Consider the following 19,406-nt stretch of genomic DNA (forward strand, 5'->3'; position numbering starts at 1 on the left):
TTTTCGTTTACTTTTGTTTCAGAAGGTGATAATGAATACGAGACAGTGTAAAATGAAAACCAGCCTTTAGGCTCAATGTCGACAAATTAATTTTTCTGTCACAAATAGGTTAGAGTATTCACACGTTGCAAGCTCTAGGTAGGTACTTTATCCTGGGTAGGTACTTTATATATGATACCCTATAATGTACTAATCCTCAAGTCCTCTATCCGTCCTTTAGCCTCCCTACACATCCCAACCCGTCCTTTAACGTACTTGCTCATCCCTACCCGTCTTTTACCGTCCTCACACATCCCTAGCCGTCCTTTAGCGTCCTTGAAGATCCCTACCCGTCCTTTAACGTACTTACTCATCCCTACCCGTCCTTTAGCGTCCTTACACATCCCTAGCCGTCCTTTAGCGTCCTTAAACATCCCTACCCGTCCTTTATTGTCCTTCCACATCCCTACCCGTCCTTTAGCGTCCTTACACATCCCTACCCATCCTTTACCGTCAGTACACATCCCTAGCCGTCCTTTTGGGTCCTTACACATCCCTAGCCATCCTTTGGCGTCCTTACTCATCCCTACCCGTCCTTTACCGTCAGTACACATCCCTAGCCGTCCTTTAGGGTCCTTACACATCCCTAGCCGTCCTTTAGCGTCCTTACTCATCCCTACCAGTCCTTTCGCGTCCTTACACATCCCTAGCCGTCTTTTAGCGTCCTTACACATCCCTACCCGTCCTTTAGCGTCCTTACACATCCCTACCCGTCCTTTAGCGTCCTTACTTATCCCTACCCGTCCTTTGGCGTCCTTACACATGCCTAACCGTCCTTTAGCGTCAGTACACATCCCTAGCCGTCCTTTAGCGTCCTTACTCATCCCTACCCGTCCTTTAGCGTCCTTAAACATCCCCAGCCGTCCTTTAGCGTCCTTACACATCCCTAGCCGTCCTTTAGCGTCCTTAAACATCCCTTGCCGTCCTTTCGCGTCATTAAACATCCCTAGCCGTCCTTTGGCGTCCTTACACATCCCTACCCGTCTTTTAGCTGCCCTACTCATCCCTACCCGTCCTTTAGCGTCCTTACACATCCCTACCCGTCCTTTAGCGTCCTTACACATCCCTAGCCTTCCTTTAGCGTCCTTACACATCCCTATCCGTCCTTTGGCGTCCTTACACATCCCTAGCCGTCCTTTAGCGTCCTTACACATCCCTAGCCGTCCTTTAGCGTCCTTACACATCCCTAGCCGTCCTTTAGCGTTCTTACTCATCCCTAGCCGTCCTTTAGCGTCCTTACACATCCCTAGCCGTTCTTTAGCGTCCTTACTCATCCCTAGCCGTCATTTGGCGTCCTTACACATCCCTAGCCGTCCTTTAGCGTCCTTACTTATCCCTACCCGTCCTTTGGCGTCCTTACACATCCCTACCCGTCCCTTAGCGTCCTTACACATCCCTATCCGTCCTTTACCGTCCTTACACATCCCTACCCGTCCTTTGGCGTCCTTACACATCCCTAGGCATTCTTTCGGGTCCTTAAACATCCCTAGCCGTCCTTTAGCGTCCTTACACATCCCTAGCCGTTCTTTAGCGTCCTTACTCATCCCTAGCCGTCCTTTAGCGTTCTTTACACATCCGTTGCCGTCCTTTAGCGTTTGATGACAGTCTGTCCATCCTTGATAAATTGCACATGTCTAGGTTTTAAAATATCTTTTAAGTGTTAAGTTTTTGTATGTTATGTTTTTGTTTGATGTAGTGACCAACCAAAGAACCGTTGCTGTTTTTAAACCACATAGACTTTTTCCTTGTAATAGAATAACATGACATAAATATTTGTAGCGTTCTTTACCAGTGCTACCCCGACGTCGAACTAAAAACCGTTCTAGCATCACAGTTGTCTGGGACAAAAATGCATGGTGTCATTGTTGTAGAGTGTCTGGATGTTATCACTGACATCGGAAATGAAAACTGTCATAAACTAATTATCCTTGAGGTATCTTTTTTGACACAGTTCAAAGAAACATCGCAATCTATCAGAGTTCTTGCACCCTACTGCGAAGTGTGATCTTCGGACGTATTTCGGAATCTCGCAAGATGTCTTCGTCTGAAAATTCAGCAGAACCCAGCACTAGTCGTGGCCCAAGTGCTTTTCATTCTACACTGGTAGGAGGGCTGCTATACGGAGGTCAACCAGATTTCTGACATGCGGCTCTGTGTGCGCCACTATTGGTGCCGAGACTAGGTTAATTTTGAGACAGAGACATTTTGAGAGATTCTGAAATATCGCTTCTAGATAAAAACTAACAGGAAAAGTATGAATGCGTCCGACTATCACAAAACACCAAGAAATATAATCCGACAGGGAAGCTCATTTCGCAGTATGGTGCAAGAAATCTGATAGATTGCGCAAATCCTGGTAAGCATTTGCCCAAAAGAAGGCGGTACAAAGTGAACAGTGTATTTTTAATTTTTCTTTCATTAATTTTTTTATTATTATTATTATATTTTTTGGAACACTCTACATGTAACCCTGACCCTCAACATGTTAAATGTCGACCCTTGACATAAAACCCTCGACCGTCGAAGTTAGACCAAAAGGATGACTCGTACTGAGTGTTGCCGTAAGCCTTCTTATTTAAGTTTCTTCGGTCGTATAAACACTATTACTGTCGTAAGCTACTCATCGATCAACGCATCCCATGTGATAGCCTCCAGGCGTAATACATCTATTGAGTAAATGACCAGCTCACACTGTTCCCGTTACCACCGAACATTTTCCAGGATAAAGTGGCAAAGTTCGTATAAATCCTTAATTACTGGGTTGCCATATATTATATGTCTAAAAATGCGTCAGATTTCTCGGTTTTTAATTTTTTTTCCTATGTCTGAAAATGGACGGCTAGGGATGAGTAGGGACGCTAAAGGACGGCTGGGGACGTATAAGGACGCTAAAGGACGGCTAGGGATGAGTAAGGACGCTAAAGGACGGCTGGGGATGAGTAAGGACGCTATGGACGGCTAGGTATATTTTAAGACGCTAAAGGACGGCTAGGGATGTGTAAGGACGCTAAAGGACGCCTAGGGATGAGTAAGGACGCTAAAGGACGGGTTGGGATGTTTGAGTGCACTAAAGGACGGGTAGGGATGTCTAAGGACGCTAAAGGACGGCTAGGGATGTGTAAGGACGCCAAAGGACGGGTAGGGATGAGTAAGGACGCTAAAGGACGGCTAGGGAGGAGTAAGGAAGCCAAATGACGGCTAGGATGAGTAAAGACGCTAAAGGACGGGTAGGGATGTTTGAGTGCACTAAAGGACGGGTAGGGATGTGTAAGGACGCTAAAGGACGGCTAGGAATGTGTAAGGACGCTAAAGGACGGGCGGAGATGTTTAAGGGCGCTAAAGAACGCCTAGGGATGCGTGAGGACGCTAAAGGACGGGTAGGGATGAAAAAGGACGCTAAAGGACCACTAGGGATGTTTAAGGACGCCAAGGGAAGGCTAGCGATGTTTAAAGACGCTAAAGGACGGCTAGGGATGTGTAAGGACGCCAAAGGACAGCTAGGGATGTTTAAGGACGCCAAAGAACGGCAAGGGATGTTTAAGGACGCTAAAGGACGGGTAGGGATGAGTAAGGACGCTAGAGGACGGGTAGGGATGTGTAGGGGGGCTAAAGGATGGCTAGGGGTGTTTAAGGAGGCGAAAGGACGGCAAGGGATGTGTAATGACGCTAAAGGACGGGTAGGGATGAGTAAGTACGTTAAAGGACGGGTAGGGATGTGTAGGAAGGCTAAAGGACGGATAGAGGACTTGAGGATCGGTACATTATAGGGTATCATATATAAAGTACCTACCCTCCTATGGGTGATACCCGCTGAAAGTGCACCAAATTACGCGGGCATCACCCGCTATAGTACGTACTATAGTACAGGAAATGTGACAATAATGGTGGCCTATCGAGCGAAGAGAAAATCGGGAGTAAAGAATGAATGACATTTGTATTCTAATTCAAATACAGTGTATTACAGGATAACATAGGTAAATATAGACAGTCTATGTAGTATATGCACACATTCCAATGGGAAATTAATCCCCGACGGACAGTATATTTCCACAACATTTCAGTTAAAATACATTTACTAAGTTAGCTATCAGAATTAGCTTAAATAAACATATTTTAACATATTGGAGGGATGTATTTCCTAAAGTGTTCCACTGAGTCCAGCTTGCATCGTTTTTAGCTCAGAGTCTCAGGTCAGAATTCGTTAATATATCAGGGTATTTGGCCCCGAGCCGAGTTATGATGAACAAATTTGTGCGAGAAATCGATAATTCAATTATCATTCTTTTCAGTTCTATTACTAAGGAATGAGCATAAAATTGAACTCAGAGCGTTTTTAGCGGTTCTCTGGCGTATTTCGGATTGTAAAAGCACTTTTATTGGATCGCTATGGCTGGAGTCGCGTACTGTAGTACGTTATTCACCGGGCAGTTTTATGACGGGTAAATTTGTGGGAAAAATCGAAAATACAATTTGGCCAAATTGGCATTCTTTTAAGTTCTCTTACTGAGGAATGAGCATAAAATTGAACTCAGAGCGTTTTTAGCGGTTCTCTGGCGTATTTCGGATTGTAAAAGCACTTTTATTGGATCGCTATGGCTGGAGTCGCGTACTGTAGTACGTTATTCACCGGGCAGTTTTATGACGGGTAAATTTGTGGGAAAAATCGAAAATACAATTTGGCCAAATTGGCATTCTTTTAAGTTCTCTTACTGAGGAATGAGCATAAAATTGAACTCAGAGCGTTTTTATCGGTTTTCTGGAGTATTTCGGATCGTAAAAGCACTTTTATTATACATTGGTGTCACCAGCTCGATTTTGATTGGCAATAAGCACGCAGCTAATTCTTGCTTGCCCTGTTTCTCTTACGTCATACCTACAAACAATAGATTTTATATATGCAGAATTGACGTCATACCTACAGACAATAGTTTTATGCATGCAGAAGTGACGTCACGTAACACACTAACCAGCAGTTTTATCAGTTTTGTCATGGCGGAGCTCAGCTCAGGAATATGCGTAATAAAACAATTATTGAATTCGGTTTTTGCATGTTAGCGATAATTATCAAGGCCTCAGTTTGTGTTATCCGCTCCAGCCTCTGGCTTCAGCAGATAACACAAACTTTGGCCTTGATCAAGTTATCGCTAACATGCTCAAACTCATCCAATAATTGTTAATTATTGGATCGCTATGGCTGGAGTGGCTTACTATTGCTAGTTTTCACTCACGTGATCAACAGCCATGTTTTTCAACGAAAACAAAAGGAAGCGTTTGCATAATAATAGAGTTAAATTCCCGGAGGAATTGGTCGGGGCACCAACATGGCCGCCTTTTCTTTGTTTAGGGGCACCAACATGGTGGTCGTGACGTCATGTGAAAACCGAGAATAGTACGTTATTCACCGGGCAGTTTTATGACGGGCAAATTTGTCACGGGAGAAATCGAAAATACAATTTGGCCAAATTGGCATTCTTTTAAGTTCCCTTACTGAGGAATGAGCATAAAATTGAAATGAGAGCGTTTTTAGCGGTTTTCTGGCGTATTTCGGATCGTAAAAGCACTTTTATTGGATCGTTATGGCTGGAGTGGCGTACTATAGTACATTATTCACTGGGCAGTTTTATGACGGGCAAATTTGTGGGAGAAATCGAAAATATAATTTGGCCAAATTGGCATTCTTTTAAGTTCCCTTTCTGAGGAATGAGCATAAAATTGAACTCAGGGCGTTTTTAGCGGTTTTCTGGCGTATTTCGGATCGTAAAAGCACTTTTATTGGATTGCTATGGCTGGAGTGGCGTACTATAGTACGTTATTCACCGGGCAGTTTTTTTGTGGGAGAAATCGAAAATACAATTTGGTCTAATTGCCTTTCTTTCAGTTATTTGATCATGTCTGTAAAATAATTAGAGTATTGAAAAAAAATAAAGGGTTTTGAGGTTTGATCTCTCGAAATGATGGAGGTCGGACTTGCTATAGTGTATTTTGGACTTGTAGTTCATTGCAGGCCTTTTTTTGTAGAGTGTTATTTACCTATTTGCGTATATAGTTGCTATTCGTCTCTGTGGTCCTTTTTAAAGATAATTATGTCGTGGCTTAATTACTCATGAGATTTTGGAGGAAATCAAATATTAATGACGAGAAGTTGACTCCGTTGGAAAGTTCACTTGATTTCTTAAATACACAGTATTAGAGTCTACATAAAATCCGCTTGGGTTTTGCAAATTCATCATTACGTCATATTAATTTTTTGGGTGTTACTTATGTAATTAATGATTTTATTAATTGTAATTGTAGTTATTTGTAATCTTTAGATGCATGGCAACTTATTTGTATTTGTATTGTTTCTATTTAGTTAGAGATTTTAGTTGGGTGTCCGCTATTAACAGTAGATATTCTCCCCTGTTAGACCTCGTTTGACACGATAGTAAAGTCATCATCATCATTATTATTATTATTATTATTATTATTATTTATACTTCATCTTTGTTCTCTCCATTTTCGTATTTCAAGTGATCTCGTCTAGAGCTATGTGTTGTTGTTTTTGTTTGTGTGTTGCCTGTCTATTATTTTTGTATTTGTGTCGCCCTGAATCGGCTTTTTTCCTTTGTTATACATAAGTCTTTATTTTCCTCCTAGATTAGCTTTTTAATTATTTTCTAGGGGCATTGTACATTATTTAAGTCCTACTTATTTGTTGTTTTTTATTTACGTGTGGTGTGAATAAACTATTTTTGTTGTTGAATTCAGATCGTAGATTTATGGTTATTTGATCGCGGTTAGTCAGTCGCGTGCTATTGACATCTATATGATGGGCAAATTTGAGGGATCGACAAGTTTCGAAATGGTCGAAATCAAGTTTTGATGCGCTAACGTTTTCATCATTCCTTTTGTTGATTGAGGGAGGAACCTAACCATGGGGTCGGCGCCACTTTAGCTCTCCCAGGGAAGGCCCCACGTTCTAGAAGACAGGTGATTAATCGGGTCCTATCTCCCCCCGGATGGGGGGAGATAGGACCATACTTATGTGACACATCGGCCATACTTATGTGACACATAGGCCATACTTATGTGACATATATACATATATACATATGACTATATACATAGGCCATAGTTATGTGACACATGTATGTATGTGACGTAAAAAATGGCTGACCATAGGTCTCTTACGATTGGTCATTGTGAACATGTGTGAAAACACCCACTAAAGCCCCCTTGCGAGGTCCTTGTAAAAATGGAAGGATGCAGTAAAGGGTTGACTCAGAGGGTTAATATGGAAGATGGAGGCTCTGGGTAATGGCTCCTGTTCCAGTGAAGGCACTTCACTCTATAGCAAGAGATGTTTTGGTGCTCTTGCTTCCTCTAGATTTGAGCTGCCCCTTAGGACCCGCCCAGGAAGATGCATAATTAGACGGGCCATCCCCTGGTATTCTTGGTTTGCCTCGCGCACCTCCAGGGAAGTACACCCCTTCTTCCTGGAATGAGCTGTTCCCCCTGAGCCCACCAGGAAGATGCCCAATGAAGTGGGAAGGCTGTACACTCTTGAAAAAAAGTGTTTTTTTGCCCATAGCTCCCCCCAGAAACAGCTGTGGTTCTCCCCGACCCGAAAAGGTTGTAGTGCACAATCCAAAACTCTACCCGCCAGGCAAGTTTGGGTTCGTAACTCTTCTGTGGAAGGCTCCACCCTCTGAGAAGAAAACGGAGCGCATATGTTCTAAGACAGACAGCTGGGTAGGCCTGAAAAGGTATTAAGTATATACTTGTGGGTGGTACTTTTTAACCAATCTCTACAAACACTGACTACAATTATGTGAAATATACAAGTGCTGCTGGACAAACAAAAGAAGTTAATCAGAGGTCTGCTGTTTGACTGTGCAATTTATTTATTTATTTGTTTATTTATTCAATACAATTACACAAATGATTAAAATAAAATGAATAAAATACAGAGATGAACAGTGATATCTGAATAATTAGGTCAGTCTGTACAGAATAAAGGATTCCTTATTAAAAGTAAAGTGCCTAAAAGGAAATATATATGTATATATATGTAACAAAACAAAAAAAAAATACTATTAGTCAAAGAATAACAATTATATCATCTAAATAGGGGGCATCTAAAGTCAAATCATATCAACTCCAAATAATCAAGGAACTATTAAAATCTCTCCTTATTTCAATTGAAGTTATTAATATCAACTTATTAAATTTACTTTCCTACAAAACAATGATAAGTGCTGAACTGTCCTAATAGCTAGCAAAAATAGTGCTCGCAGTGGTAGAATTGTACTGAAACTACCATGAGAGTTGCAGTGATGCATGACATGCACAAACAGGTTTATGGATAAATAATGATCAATAAAGTTTACTATTATCATGTAACCGTAGGATACATTCAAGAATAATATATGTATATAATTATATGCATAAACAACTATGAAGTTACATTGTCCAATAATAGTGATTTATTTGGGTAATTTGCCCACAAACTACAGAATGGATGCAACCACATAAAATTAATTTACATAAAGAAAATAATTACTTTTGCATGGTTTGCTGAAATTCCAAAATTTGTTAAATTTTAAAATGAAATCTGAGAGAAAGCTTCTTTTTTTACCTTTACAACTTTGTACAGCATTTTGCAGCTATTCATTAAGTGGCAAGATATGACATCATTAATTTGTCCAATATTCTTTATTAGTATATACTAAAACTGCCACGTCCACTTTGGCTTGTTAATTAGTATATACCATGAAACTGAATAGTGATCTCCACATGCGCTGATTGCCTAACTCGGAGGTGATAAGCCAAGTGTTTTAAATGAAAGCATAAAATAAAGGTACAGAAACTTAAATTAACCCAAATACTTAAGGGCGTATTTTGTATAACATAATGACAGTTTTCTTATATTTGCATGATACACATCTCAGTTTATAATAATGAGCAGTTCTCATTTATAAATTATCGTTACAAAATATTAAACTTCAACACCATCAAAGCAAGCACTTTGATAGGTTTCCTGGTCATGTCTGCATTGATTTCTTGAAAAACTACACGACGTAAATTTAAGATTTATAAGAACGTTCAGCCTCAGCAATAAAATTAGACGTTCTTATAAAAAAAAAGGGTATATTATTTAATTTTGTACTCATAACTTTTCTGGCTGGTTTAATGCATCACACAATGATTCTCATGCTCCTGTTTGTTTTCTTGTACTCCAATAACATTTGCCCAATATTCGGTATTAGTATATACTAAAACAGTGGATAGCATTGAAGGCATGCTCTGATTGGTTACTTAAACAAAGAGTAGGCTTTGCTATTCATCTCTGAGTAACTGGCCCAGGATTTGCCCCCAAAAAGATTGTTATTGTTGCAGGAATAAATAATAATAAATCATTAGTTAAAATCATCTTTTCGTGTTATATTATGTCACTGTTTTAGTATAAAGTAATTTAACAACTATTCACCTGTAGAGTTGGTGGCTAGTGGTTGATATTTACCAGCAAGGTAATATCCACCACTAGCCTCCTCTGATTTGGCTTGGTAATTAGTATATACCACAAAACTTAATAGTGCTCTCCACATGAGCTGAATGGCTAACTCGAAGGTGATTAGCCAAGTACTATTTAACCCTGAGTAGCTGAAATGAAAAAAAAAATGGATTCTGGCATGCAAGATTTAAAATTTCCAACCACATAATTTACAAAAACAATGGAGTTTTTTGGTTCACTTTTTATTCAGCTGGTGTGGTTATCACTACAACAATTATTCACCGCAGTGAATAATTATTGTTAATTCTAGTATAATAATTATTGACCTCACTATTATTGCAAGAATGACGTACCTGTAGATGGTGCCATCAGTCAATTAATCTGGATCAAAAGGAACAATACACACCGATATTATTGTGACCCATATACCACTTTCGACACGAAAATATGTTAACTTTACTATGCGTCGAGATGACGCAAGATTCGCAAAATAGCATTTGCCCTGAAGTTGATCGGTTTCACAAAAAATGACACCCGTTGCTTGAACAAAACAAACCCTCGTTCTAGCTTGAACGTTGGCAATTAACTTCCACTCCTTGCAGCCTCTGATAGTGACGAGTTGCCAGGGCCGTAGCGAGAGGAAATATATGACTGAGGCAATGTCCGTGGTTAAATTCTCTTCGTAGGTAATTAAGTGTTTATGATGAGTGGCGAGTACAGTAAGGGGCCCAATTCTCGGTCACGCCCAGTTCTCGGACATTTTTTGTTCAACGTTTATTTTTTGCGCCACAAATGAATCTGAATAAAAGGTAACTGCTTCCAAAGGTAGCTTGATTCCTTGCCTGTTGTCCTGCCGAGGTTTGAGTTTACAGCTACTATATACTGTGAGCAAGTCTAGGTGACGCGAAGGAAGGTGAATTTGGTTTCCACGAAAACGTGTTTGCTTACGGCTACTCGAATTACATATCCGTATAGGAGACCCAAATGAGCCAATTCTTGGCATAAAGAACGTAGAGTGATGACGCTTTCAGTTAAATATAAACTTCTCCTGGCCTATTTTATTCTTTGACCTAAATTCACTCCTCAATATTTCCTTGGTACTTTTGCGTATTTGCCTATTCTCGGCCACCCTGCTCGCCGTCGACAACACTAAATTAAAAAGCGCTCATAGTTTTGTATGGAGTTTTCTTGTCAAATCATTAGTAAAAGTAAAGGTGTAATGGGGTGGCATGTTCTGACAGTAGATAAGAATTAAAACTATGCGTTCTGACTTACCGGACCCCGTTTTGAAACACCAAACTCTTTTTTTGCCTCGCATGCCATGGAGCAATTGAGAAAAACTGGGTGTGCAAAAAACTTCCTTTTCTAACTCGAAACAAAGCTCGTTAAGGATACTTTGTGGTCGAAATATCAAACACAAGCCTTATTAGTGACTTAACAACAAAAATTGGTGATGAAGCGTTGTTTATTCTGAGGAATCGAGGGCACTCTTTTGTGGCCGAGAACTGGGCCGCGCTGGCCGATAACTGGGCCCACGAACGACGCGTCCATTTTCGTCTCGGGAGAAAACAGGGTTGAGCAGTCGATAGCTTCACATGTGTAAACTGAATGCTGAAGCTAGTTGTCTTTGAAATTTCAAGTTCTTACGGCTATTCCAAGGTAAGAAATACAAGTTTACGTTTTTTGTGGCCTAGAACTGGGCCCCATACTGTACATTTGAAAGACAACACTGGAATCACGCTTTATTTTAAAATTTCACGAAAAAAATGACTGAGGCAAGTGCCTCGGTTTGCCTCATACTGGCTACGGCCCTGGTTGCAGGTGCTCTTGGTTCATCACCACCATCATCAGAATGTTCACTTGTAACTACGTGAGCATCTCTACGACCCTCGTGTTCATTTTCATCGAATTCATAAATCGTTGCTTGGCTGAAGTGAATCTCTCTTGCTTGAAGAAGTGTTCTCATCATGATGATACCTCACTTGAACCTCTTTTTTAATTAAATCGTTTTACGGTTTATTACGCCTACAACAAAATTAACTTCGTAATTTACAAGGCAGTAGACAGAGTTGAGTTAAAAGGCCGAGATCGACTGTCTCAACACAAAACAAAATATTAGAGCAAAACTTAACACAGACCGTCCATTAGCTCAGCTTTAGAGGTAAGAAAACAAAAATTCCCTTTGCACCATTCGACGATGGATTACGGAGGAATTGCATGCAGTTGATATATTAAAAGCGAATAATGAGGAAATCGTGCTATCAAGCCGAAATAGTACGTACTGTGTACATACTGTAGAGCGCACTATACAGTACTATTTTTAAAGCACTATAAGCAGCGTACTATAGTACGTACTACAACGGGTGATGCCAGGTAATTTGTGTATCATTTTGACGGGTGATACCCGGCACTGCCCGTGCGAATCGGGTGCGCCCGATCTGCAGCTCCGCTGTACATTTGAGCAGCGGCCTGAAAGCGGCCGATCTGGCGGGTAGCTGGGCGCTATTGTCGGCGCCACTGTTGGGCTTAAGGGAGCCTCCACAGGCCACGATTGGTCAGTGAAATACTGTATGGACTTTTAGCTTTCGTACTATTATATGACTATGATGTGATACACAATCAAATTTGATGCAGGTACTAATCTTAGGTAATGATTCTCTTGACTCAACTTTCAATTGAACCAACTACTGGAGAGGACCCTTTTGCCAGTCTTAAAGGCCGATGCTGTAGCTTGCATATTAGGAGGATCATTTGGTGAAGTCGCTGATATCGCTGCAACATGACGTAACCAAAAGTAAATTAAAAACCAGTCCTTCCCCTTGTAAGGAAATTAAACTCCTAACGTTTGGTAAGTCTAAGGGTATCAGAACGCTGACAACTTTTCAGGAGCTTCAAGGATCGAGACAAGTTGATTCTCCTGATTGGTGCGTTTTTGAGGCTGCTTTATCGAAAGGTCCGAAATCTTTCGTTTGTCACAATTTGCACTGTATCTTAAGAATGAAGAGATTTTAAGTCATTAATTTTAACAACCATTTTGCTTTTTACCCTGTGGGCATCGAACTGATTTTTGTGTGTACGGGCCAGCCGGTAATGCACTATGTCATCGGGGTTGTCTGTCTGATCACTGATGGGTGGGAAATCTCGCAAACGATAATAAAGTAGGAAGATGCATAGCGGCTTTCTGGAGAATCGTTGGCTGGATCAAAACTGCCAAATTCCCTGGACATTATCTTTGGGAGCATTTAGGGGCGCTCTTTGAACAGCGAGTCAGAATTAAAGCTAAATGTTGTTAATTCGTATTCATCGAAATGCAAAATTACTGCCAGGGTATTCCGCAGCGGTTACCTTGGAACCCCATTTTGGATGCAGTGTAAGAGTCGAAGTAACGCCTCCAGATACGCCAGCTACAAGATGTTCGTAACGAATAATTAACAATTATTCTATACGCCCGCGTTGGATAGCCAACGGGGCAAGTAGCGCCGAGTTGACTTTTACTAGTCATATATCTGACAAACTCAAATGAAAAAAATATATATATTACATTTCATCAAATTCTGAACGCATCAAATGTTTTGTCCACACATATTTTTCAACTAGGCAACATTTGGCTAAATCATATTAGGTCATACCAAGAGCCATGACCCTGACCGATCTTGAGTGAACCAATCATAAAGCTGGAAACGCAATATGGGAGATAGCAAATTTAATAAAACAAGTTATTGACAAGACTGCGACCGCTCAGGAATGGTTTGACGCTCGCTCTTGGTGTAACTGGCTTGGAAAGATCAAATAAGGTTTTTACCGACACATAAGTGAAGACAAGACAAAACAAAAAGCACCCTTTCTGAATCTATCTCTGATATGCACTTTACTCCAGTTCTCCCCAAACTATTGCAACTTGACCCACTCTTCCTATGAGAAAAAGGTCAGCTTGGCTGTGAAATTAGCGTCCTTGGTTGCCGCTATATTGCAAAAGACGTAGTGTGTCGCACAGAATGGACGCACAGCCTGGACGCACAGCCTATGCGTCCATCGAGTCATGAATGTATTTGCAAAATGCGAGGGGCAGTCAAGACGCTTGTCTCTATTATCATCCTCTTCACGTGTGCAAACATGAATTCCTAACATCATTCCTAACCGTAACCGAATTTCCGTTCCATGTGATAATTATTTCCAATTTACTTTTAGATCGCGCCATGTTACGAAGGTTACTGTTATATTCTCTTCCCATGACCACGCGGTCCACTACTCCACTTTCACACTAGCTGACTGAAAGAGCCACCCAGTATGATACAGAACTTATAATTGATTTCAAATATTTTTCATCGGAATAGGGCCAAATAAATAATGGGGGCATTCGCTCTGTTACATCATATTTTCTTGTAGCCATGCAATATACCCACCTCGAGCATTACCCAATTCTTAACCATGCAAAAAACGTTATACAATGCACAACCAAGATGTCTGCGCAAGATACCATCATGCGCGCGTCATGCTGAAAGAAATGAATGTATATTTGAAGTGCGGGCTATAGACGAAAGAGAGAAGTGATCTTCGCACTTACTATGTAGACAATTATTTTAAGTAATTGTCTTTTGTACATACCTGCCTTTCACCGGAACACACGAGCCCAACAAACTGACCTGCTTCCACCTGTGTGGCTTCATAGCTCAGTTGGTAGAGCATTGCACCGGCATCGCAGAGGTCATGCGTTCGAATCTCTTTCGTTCATATCCTGCGTCATAGCATGCAAGGATATAATCTTAATTTCAAAAACCAAGGAGAGCAAGGCTGATTGAACGGAGAAGGAATGTATTCTTTCACCGTCCAGTTATCCCTGCACTTCTAGGTTTTCAATTATTTTTATTCCGCTTATTAGATTCTTCACAACCATCCGATGTTTTTGTTTTGTTACACTGGTGCTTGCTTACACAGTTGCATACGGATATATTTTGCTCGGATTTTCCTTAGAGCTAAGGGACAGCTAGCTGTTTATCGTCACACGAGAAGAATGCTATACGCGAAACTGATTGGAGGAATCGCTAAATATAGCACTTAGAATTCTATTTGCAAGATTCTCGCTATATATGTAATAAATGTTTGTTCTGAGGAAAGAGAATCACTTAATTGTTTTACTTTAATACCATTTATCGCTGTTTCATGTATTAGGTCAAAGCTGTGCTCCGTTTTCCTACAGCTGATGTAGCATGAAAAGATGGAATTTACATATCTTTGATTATATCAGTTTAATTTTTCAAACTTAATCTACAGTATTTTTACTGTCCTACACCATCACTGTAATTGATAATTTCTTATACGAAAAACTATTATGAGGGAATCACCCCAAATCTTCATTCATAAGAAATTGTAGCTCTCAGCTATTGTGACATAGCCAGTTGATTCAGTACACTGTCTTTACCCGATGTATTACGCCAGTTTAATTATTAGGACAGCAATGACAATACTACTCGAAACTTCCCTGAAGTTACATTGATGTTAGCCTATTTGAGATACCCTAAACTAAACTTTTAAGTTACTGTTTTTAGTCTCCTATCTTGTTTGTCCAAGCATAAAAGCGAGTGTTCAGAATGGATTACCTTTACCATCCTCCCTTACTTCTCACAAGAAGTTGGTCATCGTTTCGAGCCAAGATACATGTTAATATAGAATTCTTAAGGGCAGAGGATACAAAAAGACCTTGTACCAACAGTTGGGTTTATCTTATCTGCATGTAGATTATTTGGGGTCTAACGAATTGAAAGAACATTTGTGATTTTTATACTAGATTCTAGCAGGCAAGTTATACCAGGCACATGTAATTTCGGTACGGTACAAACATTTGTACTTGGCCCATTTGTACTTGGCCCAACTTTGAGATCTTTACAAGTCTCGGAGCGATAGCGTCTTCCTGGCTAACAGATAGGAAGGTCCATTCGCTCGGAAGATCCTAGCAACATTTAAACTACCTTTAGTCGAAAGATTCAAGAACTTAGAATAAAAAAATAAAAAACGAACAATTGTGGCGGCAGAAGGACTTTGATTTGCTTCACTTTTCCAATTATGAGCACTTATCCTACTCGATATATCTGCACTTAGCATGATTACATAGGTAATTATTGAAAATTCTCTGTGCTGATTGGTTGCAATTGAGGTGATTATTACGGGATAATCATTTAAGCGGGTTTTTTTTTTTTTTTCAAAATGGCCGCAATTCTTTTTGTCGAGGTGGCAGATGAAGAAATAATAATATTGTTTTAAAGAAAATGCATATTTTTCAAATAATCACCTCAGGCTCGGTGAATATCGGTGAATAAAAACCTCGACTTCCTCTTGTCTTTTATTCACCGAATTCAGCTCGTCAATCCGAATAATTGTGAAATATATGAAAGGAAACAGGAATACTGTATTGTTCTCTTTCTAGAATCTTAGTGGTCCAAATATCCTCCCTCGGCCTTGTAAGCATCCCCTCGTAAGACATATGGACGTCGAGTTTAAACTGACAAATGGTTGCTTTTAAACAACTTAATATCTATCAATAACCTTTTTTTGCAGCTGAAATTGTTGTTTTCGCCGAATGACTAAATCCTGCAATGCTGAATAACTTTCACTTAACTATATTAGCTTTTGAGCTTCAAAAACAAAGAAATGCATGACGAACGCCAACTGCTTAAAATCAGCAACAACTTTGGCAGCTATCAACGTGCTTTCTATATTGAATGAAGGGGTAGTTTCTAAAGAAACTGTGGTGCTGCGTCGGTGGGGAAGTAGTATACAAAAATTTGGTTTTATCAACGGAGTTGATAATGTAAATTGGCCACCGTACAGAGATTCTAAAAGCTGACGTTTCGAGCGTTAGCCCTTCGTCAGAGCGAATCGAGGGATTATGGGTTACGTGTAGTTTTTATAGTAGAGTAGGAGCTACGCTATTGGTGGTAACATGGCAACGTGAAAAATAGGAATATATTAGTTAAATGAAAAGCGTTCGTTAATACCGTGAGGATTAAGGGTGCCGATTTGAAAGATGAATTTTTGTTCCAGATTCTTGCGGCTTTCCGTCGTACCTAGATGTAGGGAAAGGCCGCAGATAGCCATGTGTTTTTTGGAGTGGTTAGGCAGATTAAAATGGCGAGCGACTGGCTTGGATGCATCCTTGTCATTCTTCTCAACATCGCGAAGGTGTTCGCGGAATCGGTCACCTAGTCGTCTACCTGTCTCACCAATGTATAATTTATTGCATAACGTGCAGGTTATGCAATAAATGACATTTGCGGAGGTACATGTGAAACGATCGGTGATCTTAACAGATCGCTTAGGTCCCGATATCTTGCTAGTGTTAACAATGAAAAGACAAGTTTTGCATCGTGAGCGCGCGCATTTGAAAGTGCCGGGTTGCTCGTTAGTTTTGAGCGCGCTTCTAACTAAAAAGTTGCCTACGTTTTTGTCGCGTTTAGTTAGAAGCGCGCTCAAAACTAACGAGCCAGTCGCTCGCCATTTTAATCTGCCTAACCACTCCAAAAAACACATGGCTATCTGCGGCCTTTCCCTACATCTAGGTACGACGGAAAGCCGCAAGAATCTGGAACAAAAATTCATCTTTCAAATCGGCACCCTTAATCCTCACGGTATTAACGAACGCTTTTCATTTAACTAATATATTCCTATTTTTCACGTTGCCATGTTACCACCAATAGCGTAGCTCCTACTCTACTATAAAAACTACACGTAACCCATAATCCCTCGATTCGCTCTGACGAAGGGCTAACGCTCGAAACGTCAGCTTTTAGAATCTCTGTACGGTGGCCAATTTACATTATCAACTCCGTTGATAAAACCAAATTTTTGCTTTCTATATTTCTTACTTTAACGTCGACATCATGTTCCATAGTCTTGTTTTGTGTGGACTCAAGATATCCTTTTGTGGCGGTGCACGTATGACTTCCTCCAAGTTGTGGAGTGAGGTGCGGGTTGCGGAAAATTAATTCAGTTTTAAAGGAAAGAGACATGATATAATGACTGCTCTTTTGTTTTGTAAGGAGGAGGTTTAAATGAGATGCAAGGTGGTTTTCTGCCATCCAGCACTTTATTGACAACTTGGAACTGCGGTACATATACACTGGCACAAGACTGGCCCAGAATTCTCAGTATTGTAGTAGCTCTCGTAACCTGCTATTGTTTGGTATTGCAAGCAGATTCAATTGTTTTTAAGTCTAAGTCATTGTTTCAATTGTTTGTTTTCTTTTTTTTTGTTTGTTTTTGGCTTGAATAGCAAGCCAATCATATTACACGTTACGAGAGCTGCTACATCACCCGGAATTCACCGCTCTAATTCTGGATTATTTTAAGTTTCATGTTTTTTTAGCTTCGAGATAACTTAACAAGGAAACCTCATGGCCAAAATTCTTTTGTTGCACCTATAAAAACACCAAATGGAGCTAGCGCTTGTTCCATTGTCAACTATCGGTTCCTAAAAGTAGCAAAGCACACAGCGAGTTTGAAAAGGCCGGGCCTTCTTTTTTTGCAAGAATGTATTTCACCATGAGGGGCCTCCTAGTTTTATAAGCAACTCGAATCAGATTCTTTAAAAAATCAAGTATTTGAAAGTAACGAAATGCAGTTTTCTTAGAAAAGCTGGGGTACACTGTTTTTGAAGCATACCTCGTAAAAGTCTTTAAAAAGCCATGTAAATGACGTCGCATACAAAGGATGAATTTTCATCGCTAGCCAGATAATTTGACTATTTGCACCATGCCGTCATCATTTAAGTTTTTGCCAGATAAACGGCGACAACTCGCACCACTACAATAGGAACCTCCACCCCCTCCGGCTTGCCATGGGTGAGTGCCGCTTCCTCCACCAGAATAACCACCTCCACCTCCTGATGCTCCATTATCTTCAGATCCTCCTCCCCCACCACCAAATCCCCCAACTGCCCCAGGGGGTGGTCCACCGTTGTAACCACTATTCATTGCACCTGCTGGTCCTCCTACCCAACCCTGGGCACGTGACCCACCCCTTTCACCATGACTACTAGCTGACCTGGCACACCCCTGCGCTAACCAACCTGCGCCTACTCCCCCATGATAACTGGCACCTGCACTGTTGCACTGACCGGGCATTCCCCCAGTTCCCCCATTTCTGCTTTTAGACGAATATCTTCCAACGCTACTAGCCCCTCTAGTACCCGCCTGACCATCCACCCCATTATATCCACCAGATGCACCCCCACCCCCTCCGGCAGCCAGCAAAAGCACATTAAGTGTTGTATAAACAAAAGTACCTCCCCCTCCCCCTGTTCCAGCATTGTCCTCCACAGACAGTCCCAGTTGAGCTGCTGTTCTGGTAGTGGATTGTCCTCCTTTCACCTCTACTGAATCTCCTCCTCTCTGTCCCACCACGATATTCAGCACTGTTCCTTTATTTAGCGTAAACGTTCCCTCTACGAATGCACCTCTGCCTCCGTAATAAGTGCCCGGCCTGTAACCGTAGTTGTACGAGTGTGTTCCTCCTCTGGCACCCCAGGCTCTGATTTTATAACGTCCGCTGTTTGGAATTGTAAACCTTTGTATGACACCATAACGTCCCTTTCGACCATTTGTCGTCAAGGTTGCAGTTACAGGAGGGAGACCTAACATAATTAAAGCATAGAATCGTAATAAACCATTCATATAGCGTTCAAAATTTTAGTCCTATCGCTCTATTCTGAATTACTCATTGTCTCTAGCCGTTTTTTTTTTTTTTTTTGGCCTCATTAGCATAGACGTACCCATCTTTTTCTAATCTATCAACCAAAAAATCAGTACAGAATAGTGAAAGTCCATTGCATAATTAGCTATCTCTGAAACTTTGAGCGCAATTTACCAAATACTTGGCGATT

At 40.8% G+C, this 19,406-nt stretch overlaps 1 protein-coding gene across 2 annotated transcripts in view; it reads right to left on the minus strand.

Annotated features, from left to right (window-relative positions):
• LOC138004092 (uncharacterized) overlaps positions 1-19,406 on the minus strand; it is an 888,878-nt gene that overhangs the window by 848,999 nt on the left and 20,473 nt on the right. Inside the window, exon 16 of one of the 2 annotated variants that reach the window (XM_068850496.1) lies at positions 17,395-19,157. The exons of the other annotated variant lie outside the window; for it this stretch is intronic. Coding sequence (XP_068706597.1) covers positions 18,250-19,157 — 908 coding nt within the window. The 3' untranslated portion in view covers positions 17,395-18,249. Of the gene's footprint in view, positions 1-17,394; positions 19,158-19,406 lie in introns of those variants that run through there. 2 annotated transcript variants of the gene reach the window in all.

The sequence above is a fragment of the Montipora foliosa genome, chromosome 5 (assembly GCF_036669935.1).
Source record: "Montipora foliosa isolate CH-2021 chromosome 5, ASM3666993v2, whole genome shotgun sequence".
In the NCBI taxonomy this organism is placed as follows: Eukaryota; Metazoa; Cnidaria; class Anthozoa; order Scleractinia; family Acroporidae; genus Montipora; species Montipora foliosa.